This window comes from Galeopterus variegatus, unplaced genomic scaffold (assembly GCF_000696425.1).
Source record: "Galeopterus variegatus unplaced genomic scaffold, G_variegatus-3.0.2 Scaffold4400, whole genome shotgun sequence".
Taxonomy (NCBI): Eukaryota; Metazoa; Chordata; class Mammalia; order Dermoptera; family Cynocephalidae; genus Galeopterus; species Galeopterus variegatus.
The window spans coordinates 58659-73846 of record NW_007730511.1 but is presented as its reverse complement, the minus strand read 5'-3'; the positions used below and the strand labels follow the sequence as shown (position 1 = coordinate 73846).

The 15188-nt window shown below is 49.4% G+C and overlaps 3 protein-coding genes across 3 annotated transcripts in view; 2 read left to right on the top strand and 1 right to left on the bottom strand.

Annotated features, from left to right (window-relative positions):
* LOC103602998 (tubulin alpha-4A chain) overlaps window positions 1-5768 on the bottom strand; it is a 17489-nt gene extending 11721 nt beyond the window's left edge. Inside the window, exon 1 of the mRNA XM_008587456.1 lies at window positions 5751-5768. The gene's annotated coding sequence lies outside the window, so the exon portion shown is untranslated. The remainder of the gene's footprint in view (window positions 1-5750) is intronic.
* Window positions 5734-8170, top strand: LOC103602999 (tubulin alpha-1D chain-like). The gene is made up of 2 exons (XM_008587457.1): window positions 5734-5919; window positions 7841-8170. Exons 1-2 carry the CDS (start codon window positions 5734-5736, stop codon window positions 8168-8170), a joined length of 516 nt encoding a protein of 171 aa, XP_008585679.1.
* Window positions 7195-15188, top strand: part of LOC103603000 (tubulin alpha-1D chain-like) — a 9965-nt gene continuing 1971 nt past the window's right edge. The window contains exon 1 of the mRNA XM_008587458.1: window positions 7195-7214. The gene's annotated coding sequence lies outside the window, so the exon portion shown is untranslated. The remainder of the gene's footprint in view (window positions 7215-15188) is intronic.

Genomic DNA, 15188 nt, shown 5'->3' with positions numbered 1-15188 from the left:
GCCTTGGTGTTATCAGCACCACACTCTCCCGAGTGAGCCATGGGCTGGCCCCTCACATCTCTTTTTATCAGGGAGAAAAACCTATACTGAAAGCACCCTAGCAGACTTCCCCTTACATGTCACTAGCTCATTCCTGAACCGGTCACTGAAAGGAGGGAATGGAATTCCCATGAATGGTTTAGATTAATCTATACCCACCCCTCAGTCTGGGAAAAAAACCATCTTTCTTGAGTGAGTGGAAAGGTGAATACTTAAACAAAAGCAGGACCCTGACAGTGAAGAAGAAGTGAGGGCAGGGGCAGGCAAGGCTGTTGGGGAGGTCTGCCACACCCGACACTGACATTTCTTTCTAGCTACTTCTCACCATCCTCCCTGCTACAGCTGTAGTCCAAGCCACCATCCCCTCATCCCTGGATGCCCCTATAATGCATTCTTCACACAGAGGCTGCAGTAATCTCTCTACAGCACAAACTAGGTAATGATGCACGCTTAAAGCCCTCCCGTTGCGCTTGTAATGCAGCCATTCTGCTGCCAAGGCTCCTTTACGTCTGTGATCTCGTCTTGCACAGCTCTCTCCCTCTCTCACTCTGTTTCTTTGAACACACTGGACTTGCTCCCACCTATGAGCACGCTTAAAGCCCTCCCGTTGCGCTTGTAATGCAGCCATTCTGCTGCCAAGGCTCCTTTACATCTGTGATCTCGTCTTGCACAGCTCTCTCCCTCTCTCACTCTGTTTCTTTGAACACACTGGACTTGCTCCCACCTATGAGTTTTTGCAGTCGTTATTCTGTTAGCCCAGAGTGCTGTTTTCCAGATCTGACCAAGCCTAACTCCTCATCATTCAGATCTCAGTTCAAAGATCACCTTCTTAGAGAGCTGCTCCTTCTCTGTTCAGTCTAAAATAGCCACCCATCAGTATCCTGTCCCATTATCCTGTTTTGTTTTCTTCATGTGCTTATTGCCCTCTGAAGTGTTCTTGTTTGTTTATTGTCTGTCTTCCGCATGAAAATGTAAACTTCTTTTTTGTTTTTTGATTTTTTTAACTGAAACATAATTGATTATATATATGTGAGTACAGAAAAAATGTAAACTTCTTAAGAGTACAGACTTTTTGTCCACCACTGTATCCCTGGCATGTGGAGCAGTGCTTGGCACATCGTAGACACTCAATAAATATTTGTTAAAGAAATTAAGGGCATCGACTGCCTCTTATTTTATAACTTAGATACATTAATGTCTTTTAAAAATCTCAGTTTCTTTATTCTATTTTACATGAGACCTACCTGTCATTAGGATAGTTTTCTTTTCAGAGTTGGTAATACCTAGGCTGACTCTGAGATGTCCAACTCCAAAGGACAGTTGGGAGAAGTGTTAAGAGCTACACAAGACAGTTTGTGGTCTAGTGGGTCCTCTGGGCCCCAAATCTCTCCATCTTGACAATAATTTATGAGGTCTATGGATTGGATGGGCCAATCCAGTAGGAGACTGGGCTTCCTTACCTTTGATGTCTTGGTTGGCTGTCCTCTCTCTGGGCCTCTGAGTTCCAGGTGGGAGAGAGAAGAGTTCTGGCTTTGAAGACTTCAGTCCATAGCCAAAGCCAGAGTTAACCATCTTGAGATCCTGGGTCATTCCCTGGAATACTGTGATGAGAGAGGCTCTGATAAAGCCCCCTATCTCAAAATAACTCCCCCATCATTTGCCACAGTGGCTGGAATTTCACATTATCAACTACTTCCTGGATGGGGTTGCTAGATAAAATATTTTGATTTGCTAAATCTGGCAACCCTATTCCTGGTTATAGTTGCTATCTGGAAAAATGATTGAAGAAATGTAGTATGTTTTCCAGACAGCATTAGGGTCCATTTGAGGTTAGTGGTCATGCATTTGAAGTCAGATCAGTCAGCATGGTTCTGGGTTTTTCTACAGCCACTGCTTAGCTGGGTGAGTGCAGGTACAGAGCTGATGAAGAAGTAGATTTAACCAGGGTTGTGGTTTAGTCAAACAAGGATGCTGAAGCTAGAGGGAGACAAGAGGGTTGTGGGGTATGTGAGGGGGTGACCCCAGCTAGCCATGGAATTGAAGGTTGGGAGGAAGGAGGTAAAGACATAGGAGGTGGATGCAGAGCAGTAAATACTGTGGCATGTGGAGAGAGAAGAAGCAGAGCCTGAGTCCCAGACGACTCTTAATTCCACCGCTAATTAACCCCCATGTGATCTTGGGCAGAGACTTCAATTTTCTTTTCTTCATTATGAAATGGGAGGCCCCACCTTGTCTACCTCAGGAAGAGGTTGAGGGACTCAAAGGAGATAAGGGACAAAACTGCCTTAAGAACTATAAAGCAGGATATAAATGCTAGAGATGAACATTTTTATTCTCAAATTTTGTCTAAGGTCATAGGGAGACTCCTTCTGTGGATAAGTAAGGCCAGGCTGGAGTGGCAGTGACTCGCCATGGACTGGCTTTGCCCGTGGAGAACAACAGCAATTCCAGACCAAGCACTTAAAGTTTGCATTGTTTGATCCTTACAGCACCGCCTCTCCCCATTCTACAGATGAGAAGACTGAGGCAAAAGAAGTTAAGTGCTAGTAGTTATTAGAGATGGTGTTAAAACCAAGCTCTACTTCCCTATGTTCTATGATATTCTGAGTTTCCACCCAGAATGCCCTGAGGCTTGATTTCTTGCCCGAGAACTCATTATTTCTGGATGACTGCAGATATCTTCTTAGTCTCACCCACACTGCACCTCCAGCCCTCACCAACCCCGGGGGGTGAGGGCACTGCTGGAGCTCAGGGGTCTGGATTTCTAAATCCTCTCCCACCTCTGTGGTCCAGGCCAACAAGACAAGGGATTGTGTGACTGAGCAACAGACACCATGCACCCGAGGGCCTGTGTGAGGTTCCTAGCCCTGGTCCCTCCTCTGCCCACCTCACCTGGCTCCCTGGTTTGGGCCCAGGCCCAGTGCTTGCCTGCTACTCTGTAACCAAGTCACAGGCCTGCCCTCCTGGAACTGTTTCTTTTAAAAAAAAAAAGATGACCGGTAAGGGGATCTTAACCCTTGACTTGGTGTTGTCAGCACCAGGCTGTATGGGATCTGAACCTGTGGCCTTGGTGTTATCAGCACCACACTCTCCCGAGTGAGCCACAGGTCGGCCCCTCCTAGAGCTGTTTCTAACAACATTCCCCTGCTGAGAGCCGACCAGAGAGCATAAGGAGGCTGGCGGCTGTGGGGCTCTCACAGCTCCATCCCTGCCTCCTACTGAGCAGCAGACAGACAGATGACCCCAGCCAGCTCCCACCAGGCTGCATAGTGAGCAGGGACAGGGTGCTGAGCATGCACGTGAAGGTCCCAGGGGGCCCAAGATGGCTGGTGTGAGGGAAACTTGGTAGTCTAGGTTTCCAAGCATACCAGCACACTTACGGGGCTACAGTGTGTGGTGAGGTGGGGTGGGGAGATAGAAAGAGACTTCCAGACGTGAAGACAGCCCCATAAGTGTGCTGGTATGCTTAGAGTGGGGGGTGGGGGGGTGGAGAAAGGATGATGGTAAACAGGGATTGGCTTGAGCCTAGGCTTGGGAGCGGGGCTCCTGAGATGCTCTGAATTTAGGGGTGCGGAGTGTGGGTAAGCAGGACTTGAGCAGAAATGGAGGCACTTTCCCATACCAGCTGAATCTCCAAACCCTGTCACAGAGTCAGTACTGGGCTCCAATTTCACCTCCCAGCTGTGGGGACACATCCTTCACAGAAGCTGCTGTCCTCTGGTTTCTCCCTTAGTCCTGCCCATCAGCTGCACCTTTGTCTGATGCCTCACTTCAGTTACTGTTCAGTGCAGAGATGGGGGAAGAGGAGGAGGAGGAGAAAAGTGGTGCTCCCATCTATCAAGAGCTGGCCATGCCAGGCTCATTTGATATCTCTTCCCACTAGGCAGGATAGAGGAGAGGTTAAGAGCATGGCTGGAACCAGGCCGTCCCTGCTCTGAATATTCCTGTTTTTTTTTTTCTAGCATGAGTTTATGTCTCATGCAAAATTTGGGATATACTTATAGCAAAATTGAATATTCCTGGGCCGGCCCGTGGCTCACTCGGGAGAGTGCGGTGCTGATAACACCAAGGCCACAGGTTTGGATCCTATATAGGGATGGCCGGTTCTCTCACTGGCTGAGTGTGGTGCTGACAACACCAAGTCAAGGGTTAAGATCCCCTTACCAGTCATCTTTTAAGAAAAAAAGAAAAAAAATATTCCTGCTGTTGCTCATGACCTTGAGCAAGTTGCTTAACCTCTCTGGGGGTCAGTTTCTTCATCTGTAAAATGGGGTAATAAAAGTCCCTACTTAAGCGCACTGTTATGAAGATTAAATGAGATAACGTATGTGAAGTGCATGGCATAGGGCCTGCCATCTGATTAGTGCTCAGTAAATGGGAACTAAACAGCATAACAACAAAGCCTGCTGGGCATGAGATTACACTATTTTTACAGTCAAGAAAAAGGAGCAAGGGAAACCGAGGTGAAGTAACTTCTCAGGTCACAGAGGGGTCTGTGTGACTCCAGAGGCTGAATTCTTTGCCTCAAACCTGCTGCCCCACAGTATGGGGCATCATTCCCTGAGAGGTCAGAGACACCACGTGTAGGCTGGCAGTGCCAGGGGCCAGGACATTGTCTGGCATCATGGACAGAGCCTGGGCGGGCTCAGAGGCACAGCAGCCCGTGGTGGCTTGCTGACTGCAAGCCAAGTCAGCCTTTCCTCCTGGACCTGGGGATTTCTCAAGTCCTTGTGTCCCTAAATCCCTCCCAGCTCAAATCATTACCTTCTCACACTATGACACCAGGGATTAGGGGGTGGGAAACTGTAGGGGACCTAATATGTGTGGTGCACCCTAGTACGTGTCAGGCAATGGGCCAGGCACTCGGCATTCATTCTTTCATCTGATCCTCACAGTCATTGCAGGAGGGGGCTCTTATTATCATCCCCATTTCACATGGAGGACACCATCACAAAGGTTAAGACTCTTGCTCAAGAAAGTAGAGATGTAATGAGACTGGGATACATATTTCTGGATTAATATCAGTCATCTAAAAATCATAAGAAGTCAAGGCCCTTGTGTCATATTCAAAAAGTTGGTGAAATGTTAAATTTATGGAGAAAGCACCCCATTAAAAAATTATGAAATATTTCAGACATGCCAAAAGGTATAAAGAATAACATAATTAAAACCAGCTACCAACCTTGAGAAACAGAATGCCTGTTCAATTTCATCCACCTCCCTCCCCTGAGAGAGAGAGACATTATTCCAAATTTGGTGTTAATGTTTTCCCTCGCTTCCCTCACCAATGTCTCTTAACTTCTTTCCGAACACAGATGGGTTGACTATCATGCCCGCCAGACTTATTTGATCCTCTCAATGTTTGTTGTTGAGACGCTTAGTCACTGAGCAAGACTCTATAATCTTAGAACCGTCCATAAATTCTGCTTCCCCCTGAGGGTTTTGGCCCAGTCCCTAGAGCCTATGCCTGTTGGTCCTCAGTGCCACCAGTAAATGCTTAGACACAGGAGGGAGGGCAAGGAGAGCAGAGTCCCAGAAACTTGGTCCTCGGGCAAAGAACCTTGGCCCTCTTCCACTCAAGGAAGGCAGACAGGAACGGTGTCCAGGCATGATACACTTCTCTCTGCTAAGGCTGTTCTTTGCCCTTTGCCTGCTCAGCATGGGTGCATCTCAGTCCACTTGGGGCAGGCTGGCATGCAGACTGGCAATGCCTGCTGGGAGCTCTACTGCTTGGAACATGGGATCCAACCAGATGTGCAGGTGCCCAGCAATAAGACGATTGGGAGAGGGGACGACTCCTTCCACACCTTCTTTAGTGAAACAGGGGCTGGAAAGCATGTGCTCTGTGGGGGCAATATATTTGTGGATCTAGAGCCCACTGTGATCAGTGAGTGATGATCAGTCTCTGCTGTGGCCTTGTCCCCAGATACCACAGCAAGTCCTACTCCATAACTGGAGAACACTGGAGTTTGTGGTCATAGTCTCCTAGTTACTGCAGACAGTTAAACACCAGATCTATAGAGTCACTGTCACTCAGTTCTTGAGTCCGAAGGCCATCCCACATTTTTTTCCTTGTCATTGAAAAACACATCCAGGCAGGGGAACCACAGCAGTCTGAATGCAGCTCCTCTAGGGTAGAACCTGGGACTAGTGACCCCACTACCTTTGGGAACCTTGGGGCTCTGGGAGCCAGACTGCAAAGGGAGGTGGAGCCCAAAGCTCTGCCCATTGTAGATGAATTTTGAACAGGCACATAGTGCCAGCTCTTTCAACCTGAACAGCTCATCACAGGCAGGGAAGAGGCTGCCAATAACTATGCCTGAGGCCACTACACCATTGGAAAGGAGCTCATCGACCTGGTGCTGGACCGGATTCAGGAGCTGGTGAGGGAAGGGCTGAGAGTTGGGATAGGGGAATCTGGATTCATGTGAAGTGGTCCAAAGACCAGATTAGGAAAGGGCAGCTTCAGCCCCAGGAGAGAGCATCCTGAACAAGTCTTAAACACACATGATCAGGACTAGTGAGGAGGGGCCCTGCACTCTGATTAGGGGAGGTTGACAATAGGCTCTAGCCTGGAGCTGGATGTTCTCTTATCTCCTGTAGTGACTGGCCCAATACTAGGAAGTGGCCACTAGTGCCAACATGTCAATGAGCTGCCTGGCCAAGTTATGGAGATTTAATGCATCCCCAGAATATCACCTTGTATTGCAGGGATCTGGGCAGAAGGCTCTGTGAAAAACAGGGATCCAAATAATGCCAGCCCAAGGCTTTGCGATTGATTTTGGCTTCTACCAAGGATGGGGATCAGGGTCCCGTATTGTTGATCTCAGTAGAGAAGCCTTCCAGAAACATTTGAAGTTAAATTAGGAGAGAATGAGTATGAGGCTGGGGGTGTTGGCAGGTGACAAATATGACTATATGTCACAAGATTTGAGACAGTGTGTATTAAAGACATCAGGAGATTTTAGAGAGGAAAGTGTCAGGGAGGACAGAGAGTGGGCCTCCCCAGGAGGATCTCTTTTATGTTCTTGGAAAAGTCTCCCAAAGATTTTGTGAAAAATTTGAGGAAACTGACATAGCACAAGCTGGTTCTTTCCTGTTCGTCAGCTGTGTTTCACATCCCACCTTTCTCTCCCCCTTTACCTTCTAGTCTGACCAGTGCACAGGACTTCAAGGTTTCCTGGTGTTCCACAGCTTTGGAGGGGGCACGGGCTCTGGCTTCACCTCGCTCCTGATGGAGCGGCTCTCTGTTGACTATGGCAAGAAATCCAAGCTGGAGTTCTCCATCTACCCAGCTCCCCAAGTGTCCACAGCCGTGGTTGAACCCTACAACTCCATCCTGACCACCCACACCACCCTGGAGCACTCAGACTGTGCCTTCATGGTGGACAACGAGGCCATCTATGACATCTGCCGCCGCAACCTGGACATCGAGCGCCCAACCTACACCAACCTCAACCGCCTCATCAGCCAAATCGTCTCCTCCATCACAGCTTCTCTGCGCTTCGACGGGGCCCTCAATGTGGACTTGACAGAGTTCCAGACCAACCTGGTGCCCTACCCTCGCATCCACTTCCCCCTGGCCACCTACGCACCAGTCATCTCTGCAGAGAAGGCCTACCATGAGCAGCTGTCGGTGGCAGAGATCACCAATGCCTGCTTCGAGCCTGCCAACCAGATGGTGAAGTGTGATCCCCGGCATGGCAAGTACATGGCCTGCTGCTTGCTGTACCGCGGAGATGTGGTGCCCAAGGATGTCAACGCCGCCATTGCCGCCATCAAGACCAAGCGCAGCATCCAGTTTGTGGACTGGTGCCCCACAGGCTTCAAGGTTGGTATCAACTACCAGCCGCCCACTGTGGTGCCTGGAGGTGACCTGGCCAAGGTGCAGCGTGCCGTGTGCATGCTGAGCAACACGACCGCCATCGCCGAGGCCTGGGCCCGCCTGGACCACAAGTTTGACCTGATGTATGCCAAGAGGGCGTTTGTACACTGGTATGTGGGCGAGGGCATGGAGGAGGGTGAGTTCTCTGAGGCCCGGGAGGATATGGCTGCCCTGGAGAAGGATTACGAGGTGGGCATGGACAGCGTGGAGAGGAAGGGAGAGGAGAATGAGGGAGAGGAATACTAAGGGAATCTGGTGTGTCTGTCCTAAGTAAGTGCTGGGGTCTTATTGTCTCACTAGTGTCTTTTTCTCTTGGTAAAAACCATGGGGGGAGGGCTTCTCCTCCATGAGTGATAGTAAGGCTGGTGTCTCAGCCTGAGTCCCCAGAAAGCAGATCTGATATTAGATTTTATTAAGAAGTTCAATTCCAGGGAGCAGAGTGGGGACCAAGGGGAGTAAAGCAAGGAAGGGGGGAGAATTCACCTAGAGAAGAGAAGATGCAGCTGAATAAATGATGGTCTCAAAAACATCCTTGGGTGCACGGATAGGTGAGGGTGTGAGGGTGTGCACCGGCTTTATTCTTCTGTTGGTTAGACCTCGCCCCACCAAGTATCAACTCCCCTGCACTTCTGAGTTGCACACACTTGGGCTGTAGAGTCAGTAGGAAACCCTGGGGGAAGAAGTGCTGTTAAATTGCACATATATGAAGGTGGTGGGAGTCCACACAGAGCTACAAGAGCCTCGTGAGGCCAGGAGGATCCCACATGATGCCTTAGGGTAATCTGATAGAGCTGGTGCTCACTAGCCCCCTACAATCTGGAGCAGTGTCTTCTCCAGGCAGGAGGTTGGGGTATGGAGAGTCCAGAAACTGGCGCTGAGGCAGAACAGTAGCATGGTGGCAGCAACGAGTGGGGAATGGCGGTGGGGGGAGGTAATCTCCATCAACATTTGCCACTTTTTTTTTCTTTGGGTGGTTGGCCAGTATGAGGATTGAACCCTGGACCTCAGTGTTATTGGCACCACGCTACCAACTGAGCCCAATACTCACCACTTTTTCATAAAGACCGTTGACATTTTTTCAATCCTATGCCATGCGTTATGCCAGCAAAGCTTCAAGACCCCACTTCCAAACTGATGGCGGCCCTTAAGTCCTTTCATGTGGACTTTTGCTAGCATCTGCTGGGCTGGAGAGATGGTTTAACCACTGGAGATGATGGAACGAGGGCAGTCCCCACCCCAGCCCAACCCGGGAGAGATTTGATTCTCAGTGTTGCCCTCAGACTGTCCTTCCTGCAGTCTCCTTTTCCTAGACTTGGTGTAAGTTCCCAAGATTGGATGCTAGGAGGCCAGGCCATGGCTCACTTGGGAGAGAGTGGTGCTGACAACACCAAGTCAAGGGTTAAGATCCCCTTACCAGTCATCTTTTAGAAAAAAAAAAAAAAAGATTGGATGCTAGGAAGGCCATCCAAAAGTTAGCAACACCAGGAAGCTACTGTCACCCCTAGGGTGGAGGAACCAAGGGCTGAGATGTGATACCAGAGCCTTAGAGCTGGAACCACCAGGTGGGAACTGGACTACAGCAGGGCTACCAGAGGAAGCAGGAGTCATGGAGGGAGGGACATTTGGCAGGATTCAGAGCCATGGAGGAGACACAACCACCACCTGAGAGGCCATGTGATTTAGAGAGAGAGGGAGAAATACCCTAGCTCACCCTTCCTCCCACCCTCAATCTCCAGCCAGTGGTTCCCATCAGCTGAGCCTACACAGAAGCTAGATGGCAAGGGGGACCCAGGAAGAAGGGTGTGCAGCCCTGTGAGATACAGAGCAGAGTGGGGAAAGTAGGGGAGGATCTCAGAGAAAACAGGCAAATCATTGCACATATCCCCACTAGGCCTGGCATTAGGGTGCCACGCAGGGCCTGTGCTGGGTAAAAAAGGAAATGGACTGACAGTTTCCCTTTCTCATTGGGTCCCCATAGCTTGTCCCTGTCACTCTTTTTGTTTGTTTGTTTGGCAGCTGGCCTGTAAGGGGATCTGAACCTTTGACCCCTTGACATTGATGTTGTCAGCACCACACTCTAACCAGGTGAGCTAACTTGCCAGCCTCCTGTCACTCTTGTCTCAGTAATCACTTGTAGTAAGTAGACGACCGAGTGGAAGCAACAGGTCGGTGGGGGGAGGGGAAAAGTGTGCATGCCCAGCTCAGCAGTTTCCTCTCTCTCTTTGGGAATTATTTACCCAGAGAGCAAGTATTCTCAATGCCTCTGCAGCCGCCCACTGTGGTGCCTGGAGGTGACTTGGCCAAGGTGCAGTGTGCCGTGTGCATCCTGAGCTTTGAGGATTTAAGCTTACAGGGGAGGCTCTGTCCTTGAAGAGAGAGGCCTGCAGTCATGTGCACGTATGTGTGTGTGTGGGGAGTGACTTAGTTCAGAGTGGGTATTTAGAAGCCTATTTGGCTGAATAGCTCAGCTATATCCTCCAATCCATTTTTTTCTTTCTTTAAAAGGGCTGACTTTTAAATCTCCATCTGTCTGATTCCTGTGTCTTTCTCTCCCACAACTGGTTTCAAACTTGGGAAGGCAAGAGGGGTTATTCTGGGAGCCCTTCAAATCCCTAGAAATAGCTGTGATTTATTGAGCACCTACTATGTGCTATGCCTGTTTAGTGCTGCAGTAAGTGCAGTTACTATACCTCCTGGAACGGAAGCTCCATGGGAACAAGGCCTTGGCCTGTTTTTCACTGTCCTACTCTCAGCACCCTGAACATTGCCTGATGTATTAGATGCTCAATATTTGTTGAATGAACTGGTTAAATGAATGCCTATTTTATAGATGTGGAGACTGAAGCTCAGAGAAGTTATGTGACATGCCCAAGGTTATCCAGCTAGTAAATGGAGGAGTGGGATTCAAACCCAGGTCAGCCTGGCCAAAGCTTATTCTGCTGCCTCCACTTTCCTCAGGGGCCCTCACCTCCTGCCAACAGTAGTTCCAGGCACCCCTCCAGACGCCACCTCTTCTGGTCCTGCCAGGTCCCCAGTGCCCAGACAGTGACTCAGTCACCTTGGGGGCAGGGAGGAGGTGACGCTTGACACTCCCCTGTCCAGGCTCTGGGGTGGAGGGCATCGAGACAGGGGGGCAGGGGGCAGGGGCCCAGCCTCTGGGCCTGAACTGGGGCAGAGGCTTCCTTGGGGCCAGGTTTGGGGCTGGCAGTGTCCTTTGGAAAGCATCCCCTGACATCTCATAGGAGGTGGGGTGAGGGCCTGGGAAAGGCCAGGAGGGAGGGCTGAGAGGAATGTGGGATCTTTACCCACTGGGATGGCTGGGCATCCAGAGAGGCAACCAGTCTCCCCTCCCATTTGCTATACCAGCCAGCTCACCGTGAGCAGCTTTGTGGCCATTTCCTCCTCTCAAGACCCTGCAAGGTCCCCCAGCTGCCCTGCTGGCAGGCACTGGCAGGCCTAGGTTCGATTGCATGTGGGTGTGGGGAGGTGGCGACCCAAACCTCCTGGGGCAGTTGGGAGCACCACCCAGCCTGGCTCCTGGGGACTCCCTCAGTGCAGGGGAAAGCTTTCATCCCTGATGCTTCTAAAGCCAGGGTACAATTACCTCTTGCAGGCAGACACAAAGGACAGGTTCCCAGCCTTGGATTTCACACAACAAATTTATTTCGTAGCCTCTGATGTGTCAGGAACATGCCTGCCTCCAAGTCTGTGTTCTCACCATTCTCTCCTTCTGGAACACCACCTCCCCCTGCTTGTCTCCGTGTTGCCATTCCTTTCAGCTTAGGTCACAGCCATCTAAGACCCATCCAGCCCCGGGTAGCTTTCCGTCCTCTAGCCTCTCCTGCTACCTACCATCTGTCTCTGTCACTGGTTTGGCACTTGGCATGGGCTGCCTTGTACAGTGGCACTTGGCTTCTTGTTGATGTTCTATTTCTCCAACTAGATTTTTAAAATGTATGTATGTATTTGAGCAGTTATTATGTCAACATGGTTCAGAATTTAAAAGATACAAAAGAAATTTACAAACAGCGAAAATAAATCTCCTTCATCTTGTTCCCCTCCTGGTAGCCGCCACTGTTAACTTTTTTGTTAGTGTTTCCTTCTGGAGACATCTACATATATACTAATGTGAGTATGTACATTTAATATACACTTTGTTCTACATCTTGTTTTTTCATTTAATAAATCTAGAAGATGGTTCAATGTATATAGCTATGCCTCGTTTTCTTTTTTTCTGGTGACAATGTAATATTCTTTCATATAATATGTCATGGCTTATTTAACCAGTCTGCTATTAAAAGGGGTTTAGGTTGTTTCTAATCTTCTGCTATTAAAAGGAATGTCACGACCTTCATACATACCTCTTAGCACATATGTACATGTACAATCATAAATTCTTAGAATTGGGGGCTGGCTGGTTAGCTCAGTTGGTTAGAGTGTGGTGCTGATAACACCAAGGTCTAGGGTTCAATGCCTGTACCACACACACACACACACACACACACACACACAATCTTGGAATTGCTAGGTCAAAGGCTATGTAATTTTGATGTACCTCATATTGCTCTCTTTAGAAGTTATACCTAATTATACCCTCCCACCAATGTTTGAGAATGCCTCTGCCCACAGCCTTGCCCATACAATGTATTAAACTTTTTGATGTCTGTCAAGAAGTGAAACAAAGTATTTTGTGGCAGCTTTTGTTTGTAATTCTCTAGTGAATGAGATAGAACATCTTTTCATGTTTAAAAGCCAGTATTTCCTCTTCTGTTGGCTGTCTGTGCTCGTTGCCCATTTAAAAAATTGCATTGTTCATCTTTTAGTATTAATTTGTTGGATTTCTTTGTGAACAAAAAAAATTAACCCTCTGTCTGCTAGACGTGTTCTATATAATTTCTCTCAGTTGTAATTTGACTACAACCCAACTAGATTTTCATCTTCTTGAGCATAGGACCTGGAATTTAAACCTCTGTATTCTTATTATTAATATAATGCCACATACATGTAGGTGCTAGACAAATGTCTGTTGACACAAGAGGAGTAAGAAGAAAAATGCAGAGATTTGGAAGATTTTGGAGTGACCTAACCTACTTCTTCCTCTTATGCCAAGTCCAAGCCCTTAGTCTTCAGGTCAGTCAGGACTCTTGTTGTAAAGAGCAGAAGGTAACTCTGGCAATTTTTAAAAAGCAGGCCGCACTCCCCTTCCCGCCCACACACAGGAAAATTAGCAAGATATCCGGTAGTGTGCAGAAGAATCAATGCAAGGCCGGCAAGCAAGGCTCAGCAAACAGGCAGGCACTAATGGAAGCTGCGCAGCCATAGTCAAGGTCAGGACACAGGACAGCATGTGTAGGAGACCCCTGTCCCCCTCCGCTCACTGCAGTGACCCCACCTCGGCCAGGCACTGGGGCTGACATTTCCTTTCCAGACACTAGAGGCCGCTGCAGGCTCCATCGCCACCATCAGCGCAAAAATTAATTTTCAACCACCCCTGCTTCTCTAACTTGCTCCAGATACAAAGTCCCAGCTTATGGCTTTTGCTTTTACTCTTAGAGCCGAGAAGCCTGGGAGAGCAAGCGTTGGGGCTTTGGGGCAGATGGCGGCCTGTGTCTATTAGGAACAATGCAATGGGAATTCCCTAAATGTAAGTGGAAATTCCCTGAATGTAGGCAGGAGGTTCAGATGGTGGGCAGCCAGGACAACTGGATAAATGAACACCATTTTCTTCTCTCATGTCCAGCTCAAGCCCTTCTCTTTGGTGAAGCATTCCTGGGTCACCCTGCCTGGACTCACATAATCATTTCTGCTTGGGCAAATCACGATGCCAGCGAGGACTGTACTATTAACCCTATGTACCAATCTTTTTTTTTTTTTTTGTCTTTTTGTCTTTTTTCGTGACCGGCAACGGATCGCAACCCTCGGTGGTGCCCCCGCTCCTCACTCAGCCAGTGAGCGGCCGGTCTGCATGTGGGATCCGAACCCTCGGCGGGAGCGCCACCGCACTCCCAAGCGGCGCACTGTAGCAGTGTGCCACCGGGCCGGCCATTATGTACCAATCTTAATTTGGCTTTCAGACGACCCTAGGCACTACCTACATTTAGGGAGAAAAAGTGAGTCTTCAGAGGTTTTCCCAAATCTCACAGCAGTGCCAGGTTGCAAACCCAGGTCTGCGTGTTTCCAAAGCCTTGGGGTTTCCCAGTGGGCTATGTAGATGGGCTGGTATTTTATCAAGTTTGAGTTCTGTGAAGGCAGGGGTTGGGCCACACTCTTCTTTGTACATCCTGGTAGCATCTAGTAAGTAAAAGATGCTCAATTAATGCTGGCGGATTAGCCTGGCTGGTATCAAGCAGGAGCCAATTCTGGAAAGTTCCCTAACTTTCTCATGAGGCCTGAAACTGGAAATCGTTTCTGAGGTGGAACAGACCCACTCAGGATCAATTTGGGAAGAAAAACCCCAAGTCTGGAGATTTCCTTTTTACTGTTCCCTTTAGCCTCGCCTCCCCCAAATGTGTCAAAACTGTCAACAAGAGATTTGCATCTGTTCATTATTTAATCATTCAACAGATATTTTGAACCCCAACTATTCTAATAAATACACTGAGAAAAAGACCCAATTCCTGCTCCATGGAATTTACATTCTAGTGGGAGAGGTGAACAGTAATCAAATAATCAAGCCAGTCAATGCTCATTTGTGCCTCTGATAAGCGTGAGGAAGGAAATGCCATGAGATGCTGTAAAAGGCAGGTCCGACCTACTGCGGGAAGTCAGGGCAGCCTCTTTTGAGGACCTGGGTTTGGAGCAGGGACCTAAAGAAGGGAAAGAGTTAAGTCCAGAGGGGATCTATGAGTCCTCGAGGTGGCGATGGTCTCCAGGGTGAGTAATCACGGATCAGCGAGCATGTTTATAAGAAAGCGACAGAGGGACCAGGGGCCGGCGGCTTGTTGGCTGACCCCTTCTGTGTGTGCGCGAATGCGTCACGCCTGGAGGGATGGTGCGGGCCGCGGGCTCCCAAGTCCCATCTGGGGATGACGTCGTACTGGTGCGATCCCGAAATAGACGGCTCCGCCCCCATATCCCGGCAGCCCCTGCAGCCACCCCCATCCCCCGTCCCCGCCCGGGGTGACAGGCCGAGCCGGCCTTCTGCCGGTCTCCAGTAGTTTCCGAGCCGCGGACGCGCGCGCACAGCCAGGCCGACGGCTCCTGCGGGGGCAGGGGCGGGGCGCGCACGAGGCCCGGACGCCCGGCGGAGGAGGTGCGGCGGGGG